The 17,150-nt window shown below is 41.7% G+C and overlaps 1 protein-coding gene across 3 annotated transcripts in view; it reads right to left on the reverse strand.

The window, feature by feature from the left end:
• Positions 1-17,150, reverse strand: part of LOC106093636 (uncharacterized) — a 113,048-nt gene that overhangs the window by 6,639 nt on the left and 89,259 nt on the right. For all 3 annotated transcript variants that reach the window (XM_059370316.1, XM_059370314.1, XM_059370315.1), the window contains exons 3-4: positions 16,174-16,259; positions 15,784-16,047 (exon numbers count right to left, since the gene is read on the reverse strand). In XM_059370316.1, coding sequence (XP_059226299.1) covers positions 15,784-16,047; positions 16,174-16,259 — 350 coding nt within the window. The remainder of the gene's footprint in view (positions 1-15,783; positions 16,048-16,173; positions 16,260-17,150) is intronic.

Below are 17,150 nucleotides of genomic sequence, written 5' to 3' on the forward strand. Positions count from 1 at the left end.
TTATTCGTGTATACCCTCTATTCCGAGGTCTCACATCTTCTTTCTCTTCCCTTTTTTCTAGGGTACCACAATGGACCAAACTGGGTCCATTGTGGTACCCTAACCGAGTGAACTCGCCTTTGGTGGGCAACCCACTCAACCTAACCTAACCTAATATAATTAACGGCGCTCCCAATATCAAAAAATGCTATCACAATTCCTTAACAGCGACTTCAGTGTAGTCGACTAGGTCATGAAGGGCTGCTTCTGTGTTCATTCTTTCATTCTCTGACACATTTTGTTTCCATCATTACAAACCGTAAATCGCGACTCCATGTCTCCCATTCCACGCACTATTCAGTAGTTAATTTATCTTCTTATAATTTTTTGTTGGCCACTCCACCCTTATAGCTCATCATATATTCTCACATTTTTATCAATTCAAATTTATGGCCAAAAAACAATTGTTATTGTCAATGCTGGACAATGCAAAAAGGTTGTGATATATGGTGTAGCATTATTAGAAAACAGAATCATTGGTTGACAAATGAAACAAATTACAAACAAAATCACATTACTTATGTATGAGACATGTGTAAGGGTGTATGTGTGTGTGTGTGTAGATGTGTTTATACACAGAGTATACCACAGTGGTTGGTCATTGCATGAAGGCCAGAATAACAACAAACTAAAGCGCCTTAATGATCCATTGGGTCAGGAAATGGGTTTATGGGTAAAAGGGTGTAACGAAATATCTGTGGAAGCTCAAAAATAAAAGTAAAGGTTGTCCGGGCCCAACTTTGGATACCCACCACCTCGGGTATATATGTAAACCAGCTTTCGTCATAATCCGGTGAAAAATACATAATTTATGCCCCCACAGCAGCTATGTCGAAATATGGTCCGATTTGGAACAATTTCGACACGGACATAGAGTGGTACAAATCATTGTTCAATTTTGTAGAACAAAATATTAGTCGTTTTGGTAGCCATATCCAGATATAGACCTATCTGAACCATATACGACACGGATGTCGAAAAGCCTAACATAAGTCGCTGTGTCAAATTTCTGCGAAATCGGATTATAAATGTGACTTTTATGGGGCTAAGACTTTATATCGAGAGATCGGTCTATATGGCAACTATATCTAAATCTAAACCGATCTGGGGAAAATTGAAGTCGCATGTCGAAGGGCTTAACACAACTCTCTGTCTCAAATTTTGGCTAGTTCGGACAATAAATGCGCCTCTTATGGGCCCAAGACCTTAAATCGAGAGATCGGTCTATATGGCAGCTATATCAAAATCTGGACCGATATGGGCAAAATTGCAGATATATGTCGAGGGGCCTTACACAACTCACTGTGCCAAATTTCAGCAAAATTGGATAATAAATGTGGCTTCTATGGACCCAAGACGTTAAATCGAGAGATCCGTCTATATGGCAGCTATATCCAAATCTGAACCGATCTGAGCCAAATTGCAGATATATGTCGAGGGGCTTATCCTAACTCACTGTCCCAAATTTCGGCGACATCGGACAATAAATGCGCCTTTTATGGGCCTATGACCCTAAATCGGCGGATCGGTCTATATGACAGCTATATCAAAATCTGGACCTATTTGAGCCATCTTCAGGAAGAATATTGAGAAGCCTAACATAACTCACTGTTCCAAATTTCAGCGAAATTGGACAATAAATGTGCTTTTTATGGGCCCAAAAATTAAAATCTAGAGATCGGTCTATATGGCAGCTATATCCAAATCTGGACCGATGTAGGCCACCTTCAAGAAGGATATTGAGGGCCCTAACACAACTCACTGTCCCAAATTTTGGCGACATCGGACAATAAATTCGCCTTTTATGGGCCCAAAACCTTAAATCGAGAAATCGATCTATATGGCAGCTATATCCAAATCTGGTCCGATATGGGCCAAATTGCAGATATATGTCGAGGGGCTTAACTTAACTCACTGTCCCCAATTTTGGCGGCATCGGACAATAAATGCGCCTTTTATGGGCCCAAAACCTTAAATCGAGAAATCGATCTATATGGCAGCTATATCCAAATCTGGACCGATATGGGCCAAATTGCAGATATATGTCGAGGGGCTTATCTTAACTCACTGTCCCAAATTTCGGCGACATCGGACAATAAATGCGCCTTTTATGGGCCTATGACCCTAAATCGGTGGATCGGTCTATATGGGGGCTATATCAAGATATAGTCCGATATAACCCATCTTCGAACTTAACCTGCTTATGAACAGAAAAAGAATCTGTGCAAAGTTTCAGCTCAATATCTCTATTTTTAAAGACTGTAGCGTGATTTCAACAGACAGACGGACAGACGGACGGACATGGCTAGATCGTCTTGGATTTTTACGACGATCAAGAATATATATACTTTATAGGGTCGGAAATGGATATTTCGATGTCTTATGAACGGAATGACAAAATGAATATACCCCCACCCTTTGGTGGTGGGTATAAAAATTATAGACTCCATGTCAGCCCTTGTTTGAAAAAAATTTCTTTATGGTGATTATATTGGGTTCGTAACCTTTCTTCTCCATTTTTATGCCCATCACCATAGGATGGGGGTATACTAATCTAGTAATTTCGTTCCCATAGAGTATACATATTCTTGATCGCCTCGACATTCTGAGTCGATCTAGCCATGGCCGTCCATCCGTCCGTCTGTTGAATTTATGATAGCTGTCGAACGCCTAAAGCTAGCCGCTTGAAATTTTGCACAGATACTTAATATAGATGTAGGTCATTGGGGATTGCAAATGGGCCATAGCGGTTCAGATTAAGATATAGCTCCCATATAAATCGATCTCCCGAATTGACTTCTTGAGCTACTGGAAGCTGCAATTTTTTTCCGATTTGGCTGAAATTATGCATGTAATGTTCTGTTAAGACTGTGCCAAGTACGGTCCTAATCGGTCTATAAACTGATATAGCTCCCATATAAACCGATCTCCAGATTTGACTTTTTTAGCCACTGGAAGCCGCAGTTTTTCTCCAATTTTGCACGTAATTCACTGTTAAGACTTCTAACAACTGTGCCAAGAACGGTCCAAATAGGTTTATAACCTGATATAGCTCCAATTTAAACCGATCTCCCGATTTGACATCTTGAACCCTTACAATCCCCAATTTTTGTCCGATTTGGCTGAAATTTTGCATGCGGTATTCTATTACGACTTCCAACAACTGTGCCTAGTACGGTTCAAGTCAGTCTATAACCTGATATAGCTACCATATAAGCCGGTCTCTCGATCATTCATGTTCGGTTCCTAGAAGCTTTAATTTTTACTGGTTTTACAGAAGTTTGGTATGTAGAGTAAAATTATGCCCTTTAACTAAATTCATTTTGTATAAATTTTAGCATAATCCATGGTGGTGGGTTCTCAAGATTCGGCCCGGCCAAACTTAGTACACTTTTACTTGACATTTATCATTTTTAGCTTTTTCAATTGATTTTATCACAACACACCCTAATATCTTTCGACAAACAACAAAACTGTTGCTGACAACAACACTTGTCCAAACAATGACAACGCCAACGACAACTACAAGGGTAGCAATGACATCAACAACATGCAAACTATTGCCAACTGTCACAAGTGTGACATTGTTTACAACAACATTTAATGGCAAATGTTGCCATACTTCATCTAAAATATTACTCTCGATGACCCATACTCACACTCACACTCGCACACACACAACACAACACAAGCATCATCCACCATCCAACACTCTTCACTCTGGTTCACAAGTAGACACATAGAGATTTGTGCAAGTGCCCACTTGAAAATGGTCATGAGAATTTATGTATGTATAAAAGTTCGTGTATACAAACATACTGACATACCTAAGAGCAGAGTAACAGGTAAATACAGTTAGCTTCATTGTTAAAATAGGTATTTAGTTAGGTTTTGTACATATATATATGTATGTAGGTATGTAGTTGTATAGGCATATTTCTATCTTTTACTTGCTTTGTAGTTCTCTCAAGCAACACTGAAAACACATTTGGCGCTCACTTGTCACCTCGAACGCATGGGTTCAAATTCCAAGAACAATTTATTACTCGGGGTTACTGCAAGAATCCTTGGCCAAGGGATTCTGGAACGGCGGAAAACCACAGTGGTCGCTGCAATTTGTCTAGCCACAATTCAGTGCATCAGAAGGTGTCGTCCACAGCGTGGCTGTGATGAACAAACAAGCCATCCTTTGGATGCGGTTGAGTATTGAACAGTAGGTGAACTTATGAAGCTCCATCCACCAGACCACAACACCATATAGCATTATAGGTCTGACAACTGCAATATATACCCAGTGCATGATGCGCCGTCTAAACCCCCCAACTTTTGCCAATGGCTCTCTTGCAGGTGTGTAGGGCAAGAAGAGTTGACTTTTTTGGTTTTTCTAAAATGTTGGATTTGAAGTTCAATTTCCTGTCCAGCAAAACAGGTATTTTGCGCTTTCTGCAAATGGAACATACTTTCCAACCAAGGAGGCAGGTGCCACTGTAGGCAATTTGTATCTACTGCCGAAAAGAACTACTTCTGTCTTTCACGGATTTACACCTTCGCCCACTTCGCGCCTAGAGCTTCCTCAAGCACATCTTTTAGAGTGCTGGGAAACTTTCCCCTTACGGCAATTGCCACGTCATCAGCATACGCCACCACTTTTACGCCTTTTTCTTCCAGAGAGCCAATAATATATTGTTAATGGCTATATTCCAAAGTAGAGGAGACAGTACACCTCCTGGAAAAAATCCTCTGCTAACCCATCTTTTTAGATCCACAGATCCCAAGCCTGCCGTAATGCATCTAAGTTATTAACAAACTTTCTTACGGCAGAGTTGATGCCTAGAAACTCAAACTTCTTCATGATTAATATCGGTTTTACATTATTGAAAGCACCTTCAATGTCAAGAAATGCTGCCATTGTATATTCCTTGACAGCGAGAGAACCCTCTATGTAGTCCACTAGGTCGTGAAGGGCGGCTGCTGTCGCGACCGCCGATCTCCAGGGCCCAAAGATAAGTGCCCAAAGATAAGTTCCTATCAACCTCTCAAGAGTCTTCAGCATAAAGAATGACAGACAGTAGGGTTTTCCTGCTATCGGAATAAAAATGACCTTCGTGTCCCTCCATCCCACAGGTATATATGACATTCTGATACAAGCAGAGTACATCTCCCTAAGCCAAGGACCAGTCTACCAGGCACAGCTTGCAATTCAATAGATGATAGATTATCAGTCCCTGGCGATTTCAAGGAGTCGAAACTTTTTATCGCCCGAAGGATTTTCGGCTCCGATAAAGGCTTACCAGTGACAACCTCTTCTGGCTCCACGTTGTCCGTTGGAGAATTTCCCGGGAAATGTGTACCCCACAGTGATAGTTCACGAGGACAGAGTTCACTGCTACTACAACAACCAATCTAATGGCAGCCGGTTGTATGTACCGGATTGACCTGATGAATTTCTTCATCGGCAAGGGCTGCCGCCTCAGTGTACCACACACTGCTACTACAACAACGAGGACAAAATCTTCCTTAGCCTAGAGGCCTCAGATGTATCCTCCAGGGAGCTACAGAATTCCATCCAGGAATTGTTCTGAGCCTTTCTCAACACGCCCTTATATTTTCTTAGCTCTGCCTCATAGACATTGCATTCTTGTGGCTTTCGCCAGGTTGAAGAGTTTTCTGCAGTGCTCCCTTGGTTGGTTTGGCACTAGGACATGCTGATGCAAGCGAGTCATTCAGGGCCTTCGTGATCCGCTTGACCACTAGTCTATATTCTGCGGAGTTTCCACTTTCTTTTCTGGTCTAGGATAGACGTGCAGAATTTGTGCCGAAATTTATGCCAATCCTCCTCCTTTCTTCTGTCAAGCCGAGTGATTTCTCCAAGACTGAAACTAATATAACGATGAACAGAGAAGCTGTGGTCATCCAACATTTCCCAGTTGCATATTCTTGCGCTTCTATCTTCCGATACAAAGTCTCATGGTGGTGGGGGGGTGGCCCACGAAACAGTTAGTCCCACTATTTGGATAACAGATTCGATTTCTTCTCTCAAATACCGTTAATTCGATACCCATTTTGAAGTGATTGGTCTATGTATATGCGTTTGGCGGGTTTTGGGGGTGGTCCCTAGGCGCGGGTTGATCAAGGCCTCTGGTGGGAATAGAAGCCATGACCCCCGCACTGACAATCCGAGCACGCTATCAACTCGGCTACTGGGACTTTATGGGGTTTTAAACCAATATTTCGACATGTTTCAAACATAATGACTAGATAAGTATACCCACATCCTATGGTGGTGGGTATAAAAATCAAGTGAGGGTATTTCTCTTTCATCTACCTAACTTAACCTAAACATGTAAAAATGAATTAAGTTCGTCCCGACCGAATACTCACTACCTCGGGTATATGCAAAAACAACATTTCGTTAAAATCCGGAAAAAACTTACAGTTCTGAACCAGTGGCAGGATATATAGAAGTATGGTCCGATCTGGACCAAACTCGCCACAACTCACTGTTCAAAATTGCAGACAAACGGGTTATAAATTGGTCTTATATGGGTTCGCGTCCTTAAATCAGGAAATCGATATAAAGCAGCAGCTATAATCAAAAATGATCAGATATGCACTTCGATCGGGATATTGGTCTATATGGGGGCTATAGCCAAATAAAATCTGATTTATACCAAACTCGTTCAACGAAATCGGGCAATAAATGAGGCTATTATTGGCCTAAAATCTTTAATCGGGAGATCGGTCCATATGGGGGTATATTAGGATAAAGACTGATTTGAACTGATGAATATACCCCCATCCTTCTAGGTGGGTATAACAAGTGCTGATAGTTTTCTTTCATCTCTCATATTAAACCGGTATTGTCCATCTTAAGATCGATACACTTCTTAATTTCTCCTAATCTTTTAATGGACTTTAGCCATTTAAAGACATTTTTATCTCAACATTTCTGTGCTATATTTTTATACCCACCACCGAAGGATGGGGGTATATTCATTTTGTCATTCCGTTTGCAACACATCGAAATATCCATTTCCGACCCTATAAAGTATATATATTCTTGATCAGCGTAAAAATCTAAGACGATCTAGCCATGTCCGTCCGTCTGTCCGTCTGTCTGTTGAAATCACGCTACAGTCTTTAAAAATAGAGATATTGAGCTGAAATTTTGCACAGATTCTTTTTTTGTCCATAAGCAGGTTAAGTTCGAAGATGGGCTATATCGGACTATATCTTGATATAGCCCCCATATAGACCGATCCGCCGATTTAGGGTCTTAGGCCCATAAAAGCCACATTTATTATCCGATTTTGTTGAAATTTGGGACAATGAGTTGTGTTAGGCCCTTCGACATCCTTTGTCAATTTGGCTCAGATCAGTCCAGATTTGGATATAGCTGCCATATAGACCGATCCTCCGGTTTAGGGTCTTAGGCCCACAAAACCCACATTTACTATCCGATTTTGATGAAATTCGGGGCAGTGAGTTGTCTTAGGCCCTTTGACATGTTTCTTTAATTTGGTCCAGATCGGTTCAGATTTGGATATTGCTGCCATATAGACCGATCCTCCGGTTTAGGGTCTTAGGCCCACAAAAGCCACATTTATTATCCGATTTTGATGAAATTCGGGGCAGTGAATTGTGTAAGGCCCATCGACATCCTTCGTTCAGATCGGTCCAGATTTGGATATAGCTGCCATATAGATCGATCCTCCGATTTATGGTGTAAGGCCCATAATAGCCACATTCATTATCCGATTTTGCTGAAATTTGGGACAGTGAGATGTGTTAGGCCCTTTGACATATTTCTTCAATTTGGTCCAGATCGGTTCAAATTTGGATATAGCTGCCATATAGACCGATTTCTTGATTTATGGTTTTGGGCCCATAAAATGCTCATTTATTGCCCGATGTCCCCGAAATTTAGAACAGTGAGTTAAGTTAAGAACCTTGACATACTTCTGCAATATCGCACAGATCGGTCCAGATTTGGATATAGCTGCCATATAGACCGATATCTAAGTTTTAGGTTTTGGGGCCATAAAAGACGCATTTATTGTCCGATGTCGCTGAAATTTGAGACAGTGAGTTTGGTTAGGCTCTTCGACGTCCTTCTTCAATTTTGCCCAGATCGGTCCAGATTTGGATATAGCTGCCATATAGACCGATCTCTGGATTTAAGGTTTAGGGCCTATAAAAAAGGGATTTATTGTCCGATTTCGCCGAAATTTGGGACAGTGCTTAGTGTTAGGCTCTTCGACATGTGTATGCAACTTGGCCCAAATCGGTCCAGATTTGGATATAGCTGCCATGTAGACCGATATCTCGATTTAAAGTCTTGGCCCCATAAAAGGCGCATTTATAATCCGATTACACTGAAATTTGACACAGTGACTTATGTTCGGCTTTTCGACATCCGTGTGGTATATAGTTCAGATCGGTATGAGGTATGAAATTTTCACCGAATTTTGATGAAAGGTAGTTTTCATATATACCCGAGATGGTGGGTATCCAAAGTTCGGCCCGGCCGAACTTAACGCCTTTTTACTTGTTTTTCGTTTAATTGACCTCCTTTTCACTTATTTACCCACAGTGTATCAGTGTTGCTGACATCTGTCAAAGTCCTTACTCCCCCATATTTGTACATACATTTGGTGCTGATGATGTTGTATTACCCACATAAGCACCATCTAGAAGTTTGCGAAGCAAATTAAATGTAGAGACAACTGCAATTAGTTGCAAAGTCAATGCTCAAGGTATAAATGTGGGCTTGCCAAACTATGAGAGAGAGAGAGAGAGACAGAGAGAGAGAGGGAGGCCACAAATGTCATCCACAACAGTCATTATGCATTTGTCTCTATGTTATAGCATCATAGGCATAACACTCACACACTCTCGCACACACACACACACACGCTCAGCCATTCTGCTAACTTTGTTTGTGCAATAATAAACCATAGTTGCCAGCAACAAAGTAATTACACAAATTATTAGCATTCATAACAAAGTTGCTTCCGCCTAAGCTTACCTAACCAGATATTTTCCCCACTCTCAGGCCTTCAGGCAAACACAATCATAGACTAGAGCAAGTGTGTAAACACCTTAATATATTGACCAACTTTAAGCGATTATTTTGTATGAAATTGAGAGATGCCACATTGGCATTTGAAACTTTTATGGTGTTAAAAACCAAAAGAAAATGCGAAAATGTAATTTTAAAGAACTTTTTATACCCACCACCATAGGATGGGGGTATATTTATCTAGTCATTCCGTTTCTTGTTAAACCTCGAAATATTGATCTAGGACCGCATTAAGTATATATATTCTTGATCGCCTTGACATACTGAGTCGATCTAGGCATATCCGTCCGTCTGTCGAAATCACGATAGCGGTCGAATGCGTAAAGCTAGCCGCTTCAAATTTTGCACAGATACTTAATATTGATGTAGGTCGTTGGGAATTGAAAATGGGCCATATCGGTTCAGATTTGGATATAGCTCCCATATAAAAAGGGATCTCCCAATTTTACTTCTTGAGCCCTCTGGAAGCGACAATTTTTATCCGATTTGGCTGAAATTCTGCATGTAGTGTTCTGTTATGATTTCCAACAACTGTAACGAGCTCGGTTTAAATCCGCCAAGAACTTGATATAGCTCCCATATAAACCGATCTTCCGATTTGACTTCTTGAGCCCCTGGAAGCCTCAATTTTCATCCGATTTGGCTGAAATTTTGCATATAGTGTTCTTTCAAAAACTGTGCCAAGTACGGTCCAAATAGGACCGTAATCAGATATAGGCGCCATTTTTTCGCAGAATCCATGGTGATAGGTTCCCAACAATATTCGGCCCGACCGAATTTGCTTTGGCTTAAATTTCATGTGGAAACTTTGGTCTATCACAACATTCATGATGAAAAATCTCTCTACCCTTTACCGAGGGTAATAATCTTGATGGAATCTAGGGGCATAATATCTGAACTAAATGTTTGAAACTGTAGCATTGAGGGGCTTGTTTCCTAATTGATCTCTTCCCTGCAGATTAACCAGGGCTGCGAAGTTCTGACCATCGACTCCGAATACAGATTGGTGTCCGACTTCGATTCCGGCTGCAAAACCTCGAATCCGTTTAAAACTAAGCCCTGTTTAAAACCACGAGGGTCAACTCAATGGGCCCAAAGGTTACCCCGTGGCTGTAGGGGAACAAATAGATTTTCCTCGATACATGGGACAGTTTTCAAAGGTTTTCTGGTATAGGGGGTAGTTATACCCATAGTCATAAAAGTATTCCCATTAGGTTAAGGTGGTACGCGAGCAGATGTTGAAATGTCGACTGTATAAGAACGGAGTCTAGCTGCTAACTGGAAGCTTTAGTGTATACGAGGCTACTTTGCCAAGTCCTTGCAGATGTAAAAGGGGCTATTTTGGAGTAGATCTCATTCTTCTTAACTGGGGGGCTAATTATGAATAATGGTAGAAAAGCCTAAAACTAAAAACTCAACCAAAATCAAAATTTAATCAAAAACAAGTTCGGCCGTTCCGAACTTTGGATACCCAACATATTTGTATATAACAAGTAAAAGCGTGCTAAGTTCTGCCGGGCCGAATCTTATATACCCTCCACCATGGATCGCATTTGTCGAGTTTTTTTCCGGGCATCTCTTCTTTGGGAAAAAAGGATATAAGCAAAGATTTCCTCTGCTATTAGAGCGATAGAGCGAAGAATTGCGCCCTTTGGGGGCTCAAGAAGTAAAATAGAGAGATCGATTTATATGGGAGCTGTATCGGGCTATAGACCGATTCAGACCATAATAAACACGTATGTTGATGGTCATGAGAGAATCCGTCGTACAAAATTTCAGGCAAATCGGATAATAATTGCGACCTCTAGAGGCTCAAGAAGTCAAGATCCCAGATCGGTTTATATGACAGCTATATCAGGTTATGAACCGATTTGAACCATACTTAACACAGTTGTTGGATATCATTACAAAACACGTCGTGCCAAAATTCATTCAAATTGGATAAGAATTGCGCCCTCTAGAAGCTCAAGAAGTCAAGACCCAAGATCGGTTTATATGACAGCTATATCAGGTTATAGACCGATTTCAACCATTCTTGGCACAGTTGTTGGATATCATGACAAAATACGTCGTCCGAAATTTCATTTCAATCGGATAAGAATTGTGCACTCTAAAGGTTCTAGAAGTCAAGACCCAAGATCGGTTTATATGGCAGCTATATCAGGTTATGGACCGATTTAAACCATACTTGGCACAGTTGTTGGATATTATAACAAAACATGTAGTGCCAAAATTCATTCAAATCGGATAAGAATTTCGCCCTCTAGAGGCTCAAGAAGTCAAGACCCAAGATCGGTTTATATGGCAGCTAAATCAAAACATGGACCGATTTGGATCATTTAAAATCCCAACCGACATACACTTATAAAAAGTATTCATGCAAAATTTCAAGTGGCTAGTTTTACTCCTTCGAAAGTTAGCGTGCTTTCGACAGACAGACAGACGGACGGGCGGACAGACGGACGGACATGGCTAGTTCTACATTATGGGGTCTTAGACGAATATTTCGAGGCGTTACAGGCGTAACGTCGGTATAAAAACATTTCGTTAAAATCCGGTGAAAAATGAACGATTCTGAACCTGTGGCACGTTTGGTACGATCGGGACCAAAGTCGGCACAATTCACTGTTCGAAATTTTAGCAAAATCTGGGGCTTAACACTCTAGTTGATTTCAGCAAAATTGGGTATAAATACGCTTTTTTATGGATGAAAGACCTTCAATCGGGAGTTCGGTCAATATGGGGGATATACCCAAAAAAGATCCGATCTTAACCATATTCGACACGGACATTGAGGGTCTTAACACATATCACTGCGCCACATTTAAGCCCAATCGAATAATAAATGCAGCTTTTATGATTCTAAGACCCTAAATCGAGAGATCGGATTATATTGGGGACTTTATTAAGATGTAGATCGATTGGGTCTATATTCAGCAAGAAAGTTGGGAATGTTCATTAAAGGCATTGTGCCAAATCTCTGTAAAATTGGGTAATAGAGGCTATAGGACCTTAAAGGGAGATCGTTGGTATATATGGGGGCTATATTAAGATATAAATTAATCTAAATCCTATACGGTGTAGATGCCGGGGACCTTAACACAAATCATTGTGCCAAATTTCAGCCAAATCGGATAATACAAACAGTTTTTATATATGACCCTTAAAGGACGATAAGAAGTTTCGTTCGACCCCTTTAAGTCGCCAGGCCCTGATGATGTATCACCAGTTGAATTACAAGCTGTGTCTGATAGACTGGTTCCCTGGCTTAGGGAGATATACTAGGGAGGAAAGCAGGAAAACCCTACCACACGAAGGCGAAAGATTTTCGTCCTATTAGTCTGTCATCCTTCTATGCTGAAGACTCTTGACTCTTGGCAGCCTTGGGATCTGTGGATCTAAAAGATGGGTCAGCAGAGGAACTCCCCAAGGAGGTGTACCGTCTCCCCTACTTTGGAGTATAGCCATTAACAATATATTATTGTCTCTGGATGAAAAAAAGGCGTGAAAGTGGTGGCATATGCTGATGACGTGGCAATTTCGGTTAGGGGAAAGGTTTCCAATACTCTAAGAGATATACCATAGGAAGCTCTACGTGCAACCGCGAAGTGGGCTACCGAAAGTGATCTAGGTATAAATCAGTGCCAGGCAGAAGTAGTTCTTTTCAGCAGGAGATACAAGTTGCCTGTCTCCTTGGGTGGAGAGAATGTTCCATGTTTTGCTGGACAGGAAACTGAATTTCAAATCTAACATTTTGGAAAGGGCAAGAAAGGCCAATCTTGCTCTATACACCTGCACCCACTGGCAAATGTTGTGGATTTAGACCGCGTGTCATGCATTTAGGGTATATACTGCAGTTGTCAGACCTATTATGCTGTATGGTGTTGTGGTCTGGTGGATGGCGCTTCAAAAATCCACCTACTGTTCACCTACTTAACAGGATCCAAAGGATAGCTTGTTTGTGCATCACAACCGCACTGAGGACGACACCATCTGATGCACCGAATTTAATGCTGCATCTTATGCCTCTGGACATAGTGGCTATCCAAATTGCAGCGACCACTGCCGTAAGGCTAAGGGAGCTTTCTCATTGGTCATGTGGTGCTCAGGGACACAATATCCGATGTCCCAGGCATGTGTGGATTACACCCTACCTGAGCTGCTTTTTGATAAAAATTACTGTACCACTATTGCTGATAGAACCGATTGGAACTACGATATCCCTGGTAACAGAAGTTACATAGCCTTCTATACGTATGGTTCCAAACTAAACGAGCAGGTGGGCTTAGGGGTGTACTCTAAAGATCTAGAACTGGTCATATCGAAGAGGTTACCCGACACCTGCAGTGTGTATCAAGCAGAGATCCTTGCAATTAAGAAAGTGGAGGAATGGCTAAGATATAATGTCATAACGACGATTGGCATAAATTTCTTCTCAGGCAGCCAGGCAGCCATTAAATCCCTGGAGAACGTATTGCTGAACATAAAAAACCGCCCTCGACTGTAGCAGATCTCTCAACAAGATGTCTGAACAGTTCAAAATTTACTTGTTCTGGGTTCAGGGCCACAGAGATATCGAAAGGGAATTAAAAAGCAGAGGAGCTTGCGAGACTAGGAACTGTCCTACACATTCCAGGGATACTGGAATCTGTGGGTATGCCTCTAACATCATGTAAGCTAAGTTTTCAGGACCAGGCCCGAAAGACAACGAATGATAGATGGTCACAAAAAGGTGGCTGTGAGCATTCCAAAAACTATGTGGCCTAATCTAGATTTGAAGAGGTCTACCGCTTTGCTGTTATTGGCTAGAACAGACGTCTCAGTCTTTGTGTCCGTCATGACAAGTTACAGTCTAATCGGACAATATGCTGACAGACTGAAGGTTGAAAGGTACAACTTTTGCAGAAGCTGTGAGGACATCGAAGAAGAAGAGACTATGGAACACCTTCTGTGTGTGTGTGTGTGTCGCACTAGCAGTCAGAAGGAGTTCCACTTTAGGTTCTCATTTCTTTGTGAACCTGTCTGATTTATCGGATGTGGACAAAAGCGATCTGGATGGTTCAACGGTAAGATTTAGAAGACATCTTCCTTCTTCTGTTCCTGTGGTATCTCAATGGATGAAAACGTCTGAGTGAGCCTGGTGGCAGACTGCCACTTAAAGCTAACCTAACCTACTGCGGCGGTTTGGTTGGTTCTCTCTCTCTAGGTAGAAGAATAATTCAGGAAGTACAGGGTACCGCTTCAGTGTCAATGAGTAGACCAATGAGGAGTGCGCTAAATACCATGCTCAATCTTGGGCCTTTGCAACTGTATGTTGGGTGTGTGGCAAACAAAACCTCCCTTAGACTGCGAGAATCGGAAACGTATGTCAAACTGCTGGGCATTCGTTTGGTATGCTAGGAACTGACGGTTCGCCATAGCGGCAAGCTATATGCGTTGCGACAGATTATGCAGCAGGGTATTCCTTTCTTGTTGTACCTTACCTTTCCCAAAAATTTCTGTATACAGTTATGGATCTAAGCTGGATGGGGGACATCGGGAGTGTATCTTCGTAAAGATACTTGGGTTTAGGGAATAATTATAAATTTTTTGGATGCGTGTAGAGTCTTTCAGACGAAGGTCTAAGTTGTGTAAGTTCCTGAGGCCTCCGGAGATGTTTCCGATGTGGGAGCGTTTGCCTGATTGAAAAGTTACCACATACGTAGGCAGTCAGGCAGCGCTGAAGGCTATGGCATTGGGCCATGTGAGTTCAAGGTTGGGCAGGGATGCAAGGAGTTCCTTAGAGCCATTGAGAGGGATGTCATACTTTGTTGGTCCCTGACCAAAGGGTGGGGGAACGGGGCGACCGATAAAATGGACAGGAATGGTTCGATCATGTGCACTGTTAGTGCCATTGAATCGATGAATCCTCGCCATTAGGAGTTTCTTGTTGAGTTGAAAGCTTTCTACAGTAAATGCGGGTTGCCAAGGCTCTGTGGTCGAATGAAACATGACTTCGGACTGCCTATAAGAATCGTGACTGATCATTGCAACGTTGGGAATTTGATGTCACAATGGAAACAGGGGCTGACGAATTCTTTCAGGTTCTGTGGTGTTGAGTAGTTAGGCACGGTCGAGCAACTTTTGTGTCATTGCCCCACAATTGCGAAGAGAAGGCATATTTTTATAGATGGGCACATCTTTCCGTGCCTGCAGTCCATCTAGACATTTAGCTATCTCGTCTTTCTAGGATACTGTAGAAACCTAATTCTAAAACGATCAATCCATGCCCGTCGGCCCTGTCTGTCTGGCCATCTGTCCGTAAATACCAATCCATAGAGACTGATCTTGTGATGTAAGGACATATGTTCATAACCTGATTTCCCTGAAATCTGCCCTTAGAGAAAATTTTGTAGAAATTTCATGTTTAGAAAAACGCCCATACCAAAAAGTCTTTTATATAAAACTGTTCTTAAATTTTGTTTTAGTGTAATAATCTGGCAACCCTGTTGCCAGAGTAAATGTTCTACATCCTGAGCCATCTACATTCAAGGCCATAAGCAAATACTACTAAAACCACACAGCACAATGCCAAACATTGTTTAAACAATTGTGTCAACAACGACAGCTACAGCAGCAACAGCAACGAAAACAACAACACTAATATTTATTTTGCAACTTACCGGCACCAGAAATCTTCGCACTTCCGCCAATGCATATGCGATGCGGGCATGTGCCTCCGCTGGGGCAGCAAATGTTGAAATTTCCACATGTAAATCCTCAAAAAGGTGGGCATAACGACTATCACCACTGCCACGTAGTTCCTCTTCCTTTTTGCGATCCCGCATAGAGCCACGGCCAAGTACGGCCATTTTGCACATGGTTTCCTCTTGCAGGCGTTTCATGGAGTTACCTTTGGGTCCCAGCAATTTGCCAACGAAATTGAACTGCAGATGAATCGGAGAAGGTGAAAAATAACAACAAAAGGGGGGATTTTGTTAAAAATTAACTTGAAAGTTTTACTGATGGTAAAGCTGATGAAATGCGATTTTGAGCTGAGCTGCTTGCCTTACCTTTGGATGATCTCTAACAGGCACTGCTACCTTTACAGCCACTTTAACGGGTCTATCTCTGGTTATGTCCAACATTTTGGTTTTTTCTGCAATGAAAGAGATTTTGAAAATTGAAAAGTTGACTTTAAATTTTGTAAAAATTGGTTTAGATTTTGAAAATGTTTTTGGTCGAAAAAAAGTTATATGTGAAAAATTTCGTGATGATTGGATAGCAAATCCGTTATACACATGGCAGGGGAAAACTATGAGTACAGTGTGGTACTCATAGTGAGTATTGTGTGGTACTCATAGTGAGTATTGGGTGGTACTCATAGTGAGTATTGTGTGGTACTCATAGTGAGTATTGTGTGGTACTCATAGTGAGTATTGTGTGGTACTGATAGTGAGTATTGTGTGGTACTCATAGTGAGTATTGTGTGTTACTTATAGTTATCACGTGCCGTGCCGGACTTTGTGTATTGTTCTTCTTTATCACTAGAAACTTAGCTGGGAGCTACCCAGTGCGTCGAAAGGTTGCGGTTAGTGAAATGCTCCATACGGAATAGCTGCAACTATAGTCGCGGAGAATCAGCGGTATTGAGTGGGAGAGAGTCTCAGTGAGAGGCCGGGCGGCACCATCTATCGCTTAATTACAGAGTGCCTATGATCCTTAATACGACAAGGTGACTAATTGGCGCTTTTAAATAACCAATGCCCATCATGTACCCTCGGCGATCGGTCGTATGGAGAAGCTCGAGCTTATTAATCTATTAGAGCAAGCCCAGGATCGCCACCTCAACTTTCGGTTTATTTTGGAACTATATCAGGGAACTATATGGGAACTATATAAACCCATTAAGACCATACCTATCGCAGTTGTTGAAAGTCCAAATAAAACAGCTGGTGAAAAATTTCAGACAAGTCGGATAAGAAGTGCGCCCTCTATAGGCTCAAGAAGTCGAGATCCCAAATCGGTTTATATGGAAGCTATATCAGGT

The sequence above is a fragment of the Stomoxys calcitrans genome, chromosome 5 (assembly GCF_963082655.1).
Source record: "Stomoxys calcitrans chromosome 5, idStoCalc2.1, whole genome shotgun sequence".
In the NCBI taxonomy this organism is placed as follows: domain Eukaryota; kingdom Metazoa; phylum Arthropoda; class Insecta; order Diptera; family Muscidae; genus Stomoxys; species Stomoxys calcitrans.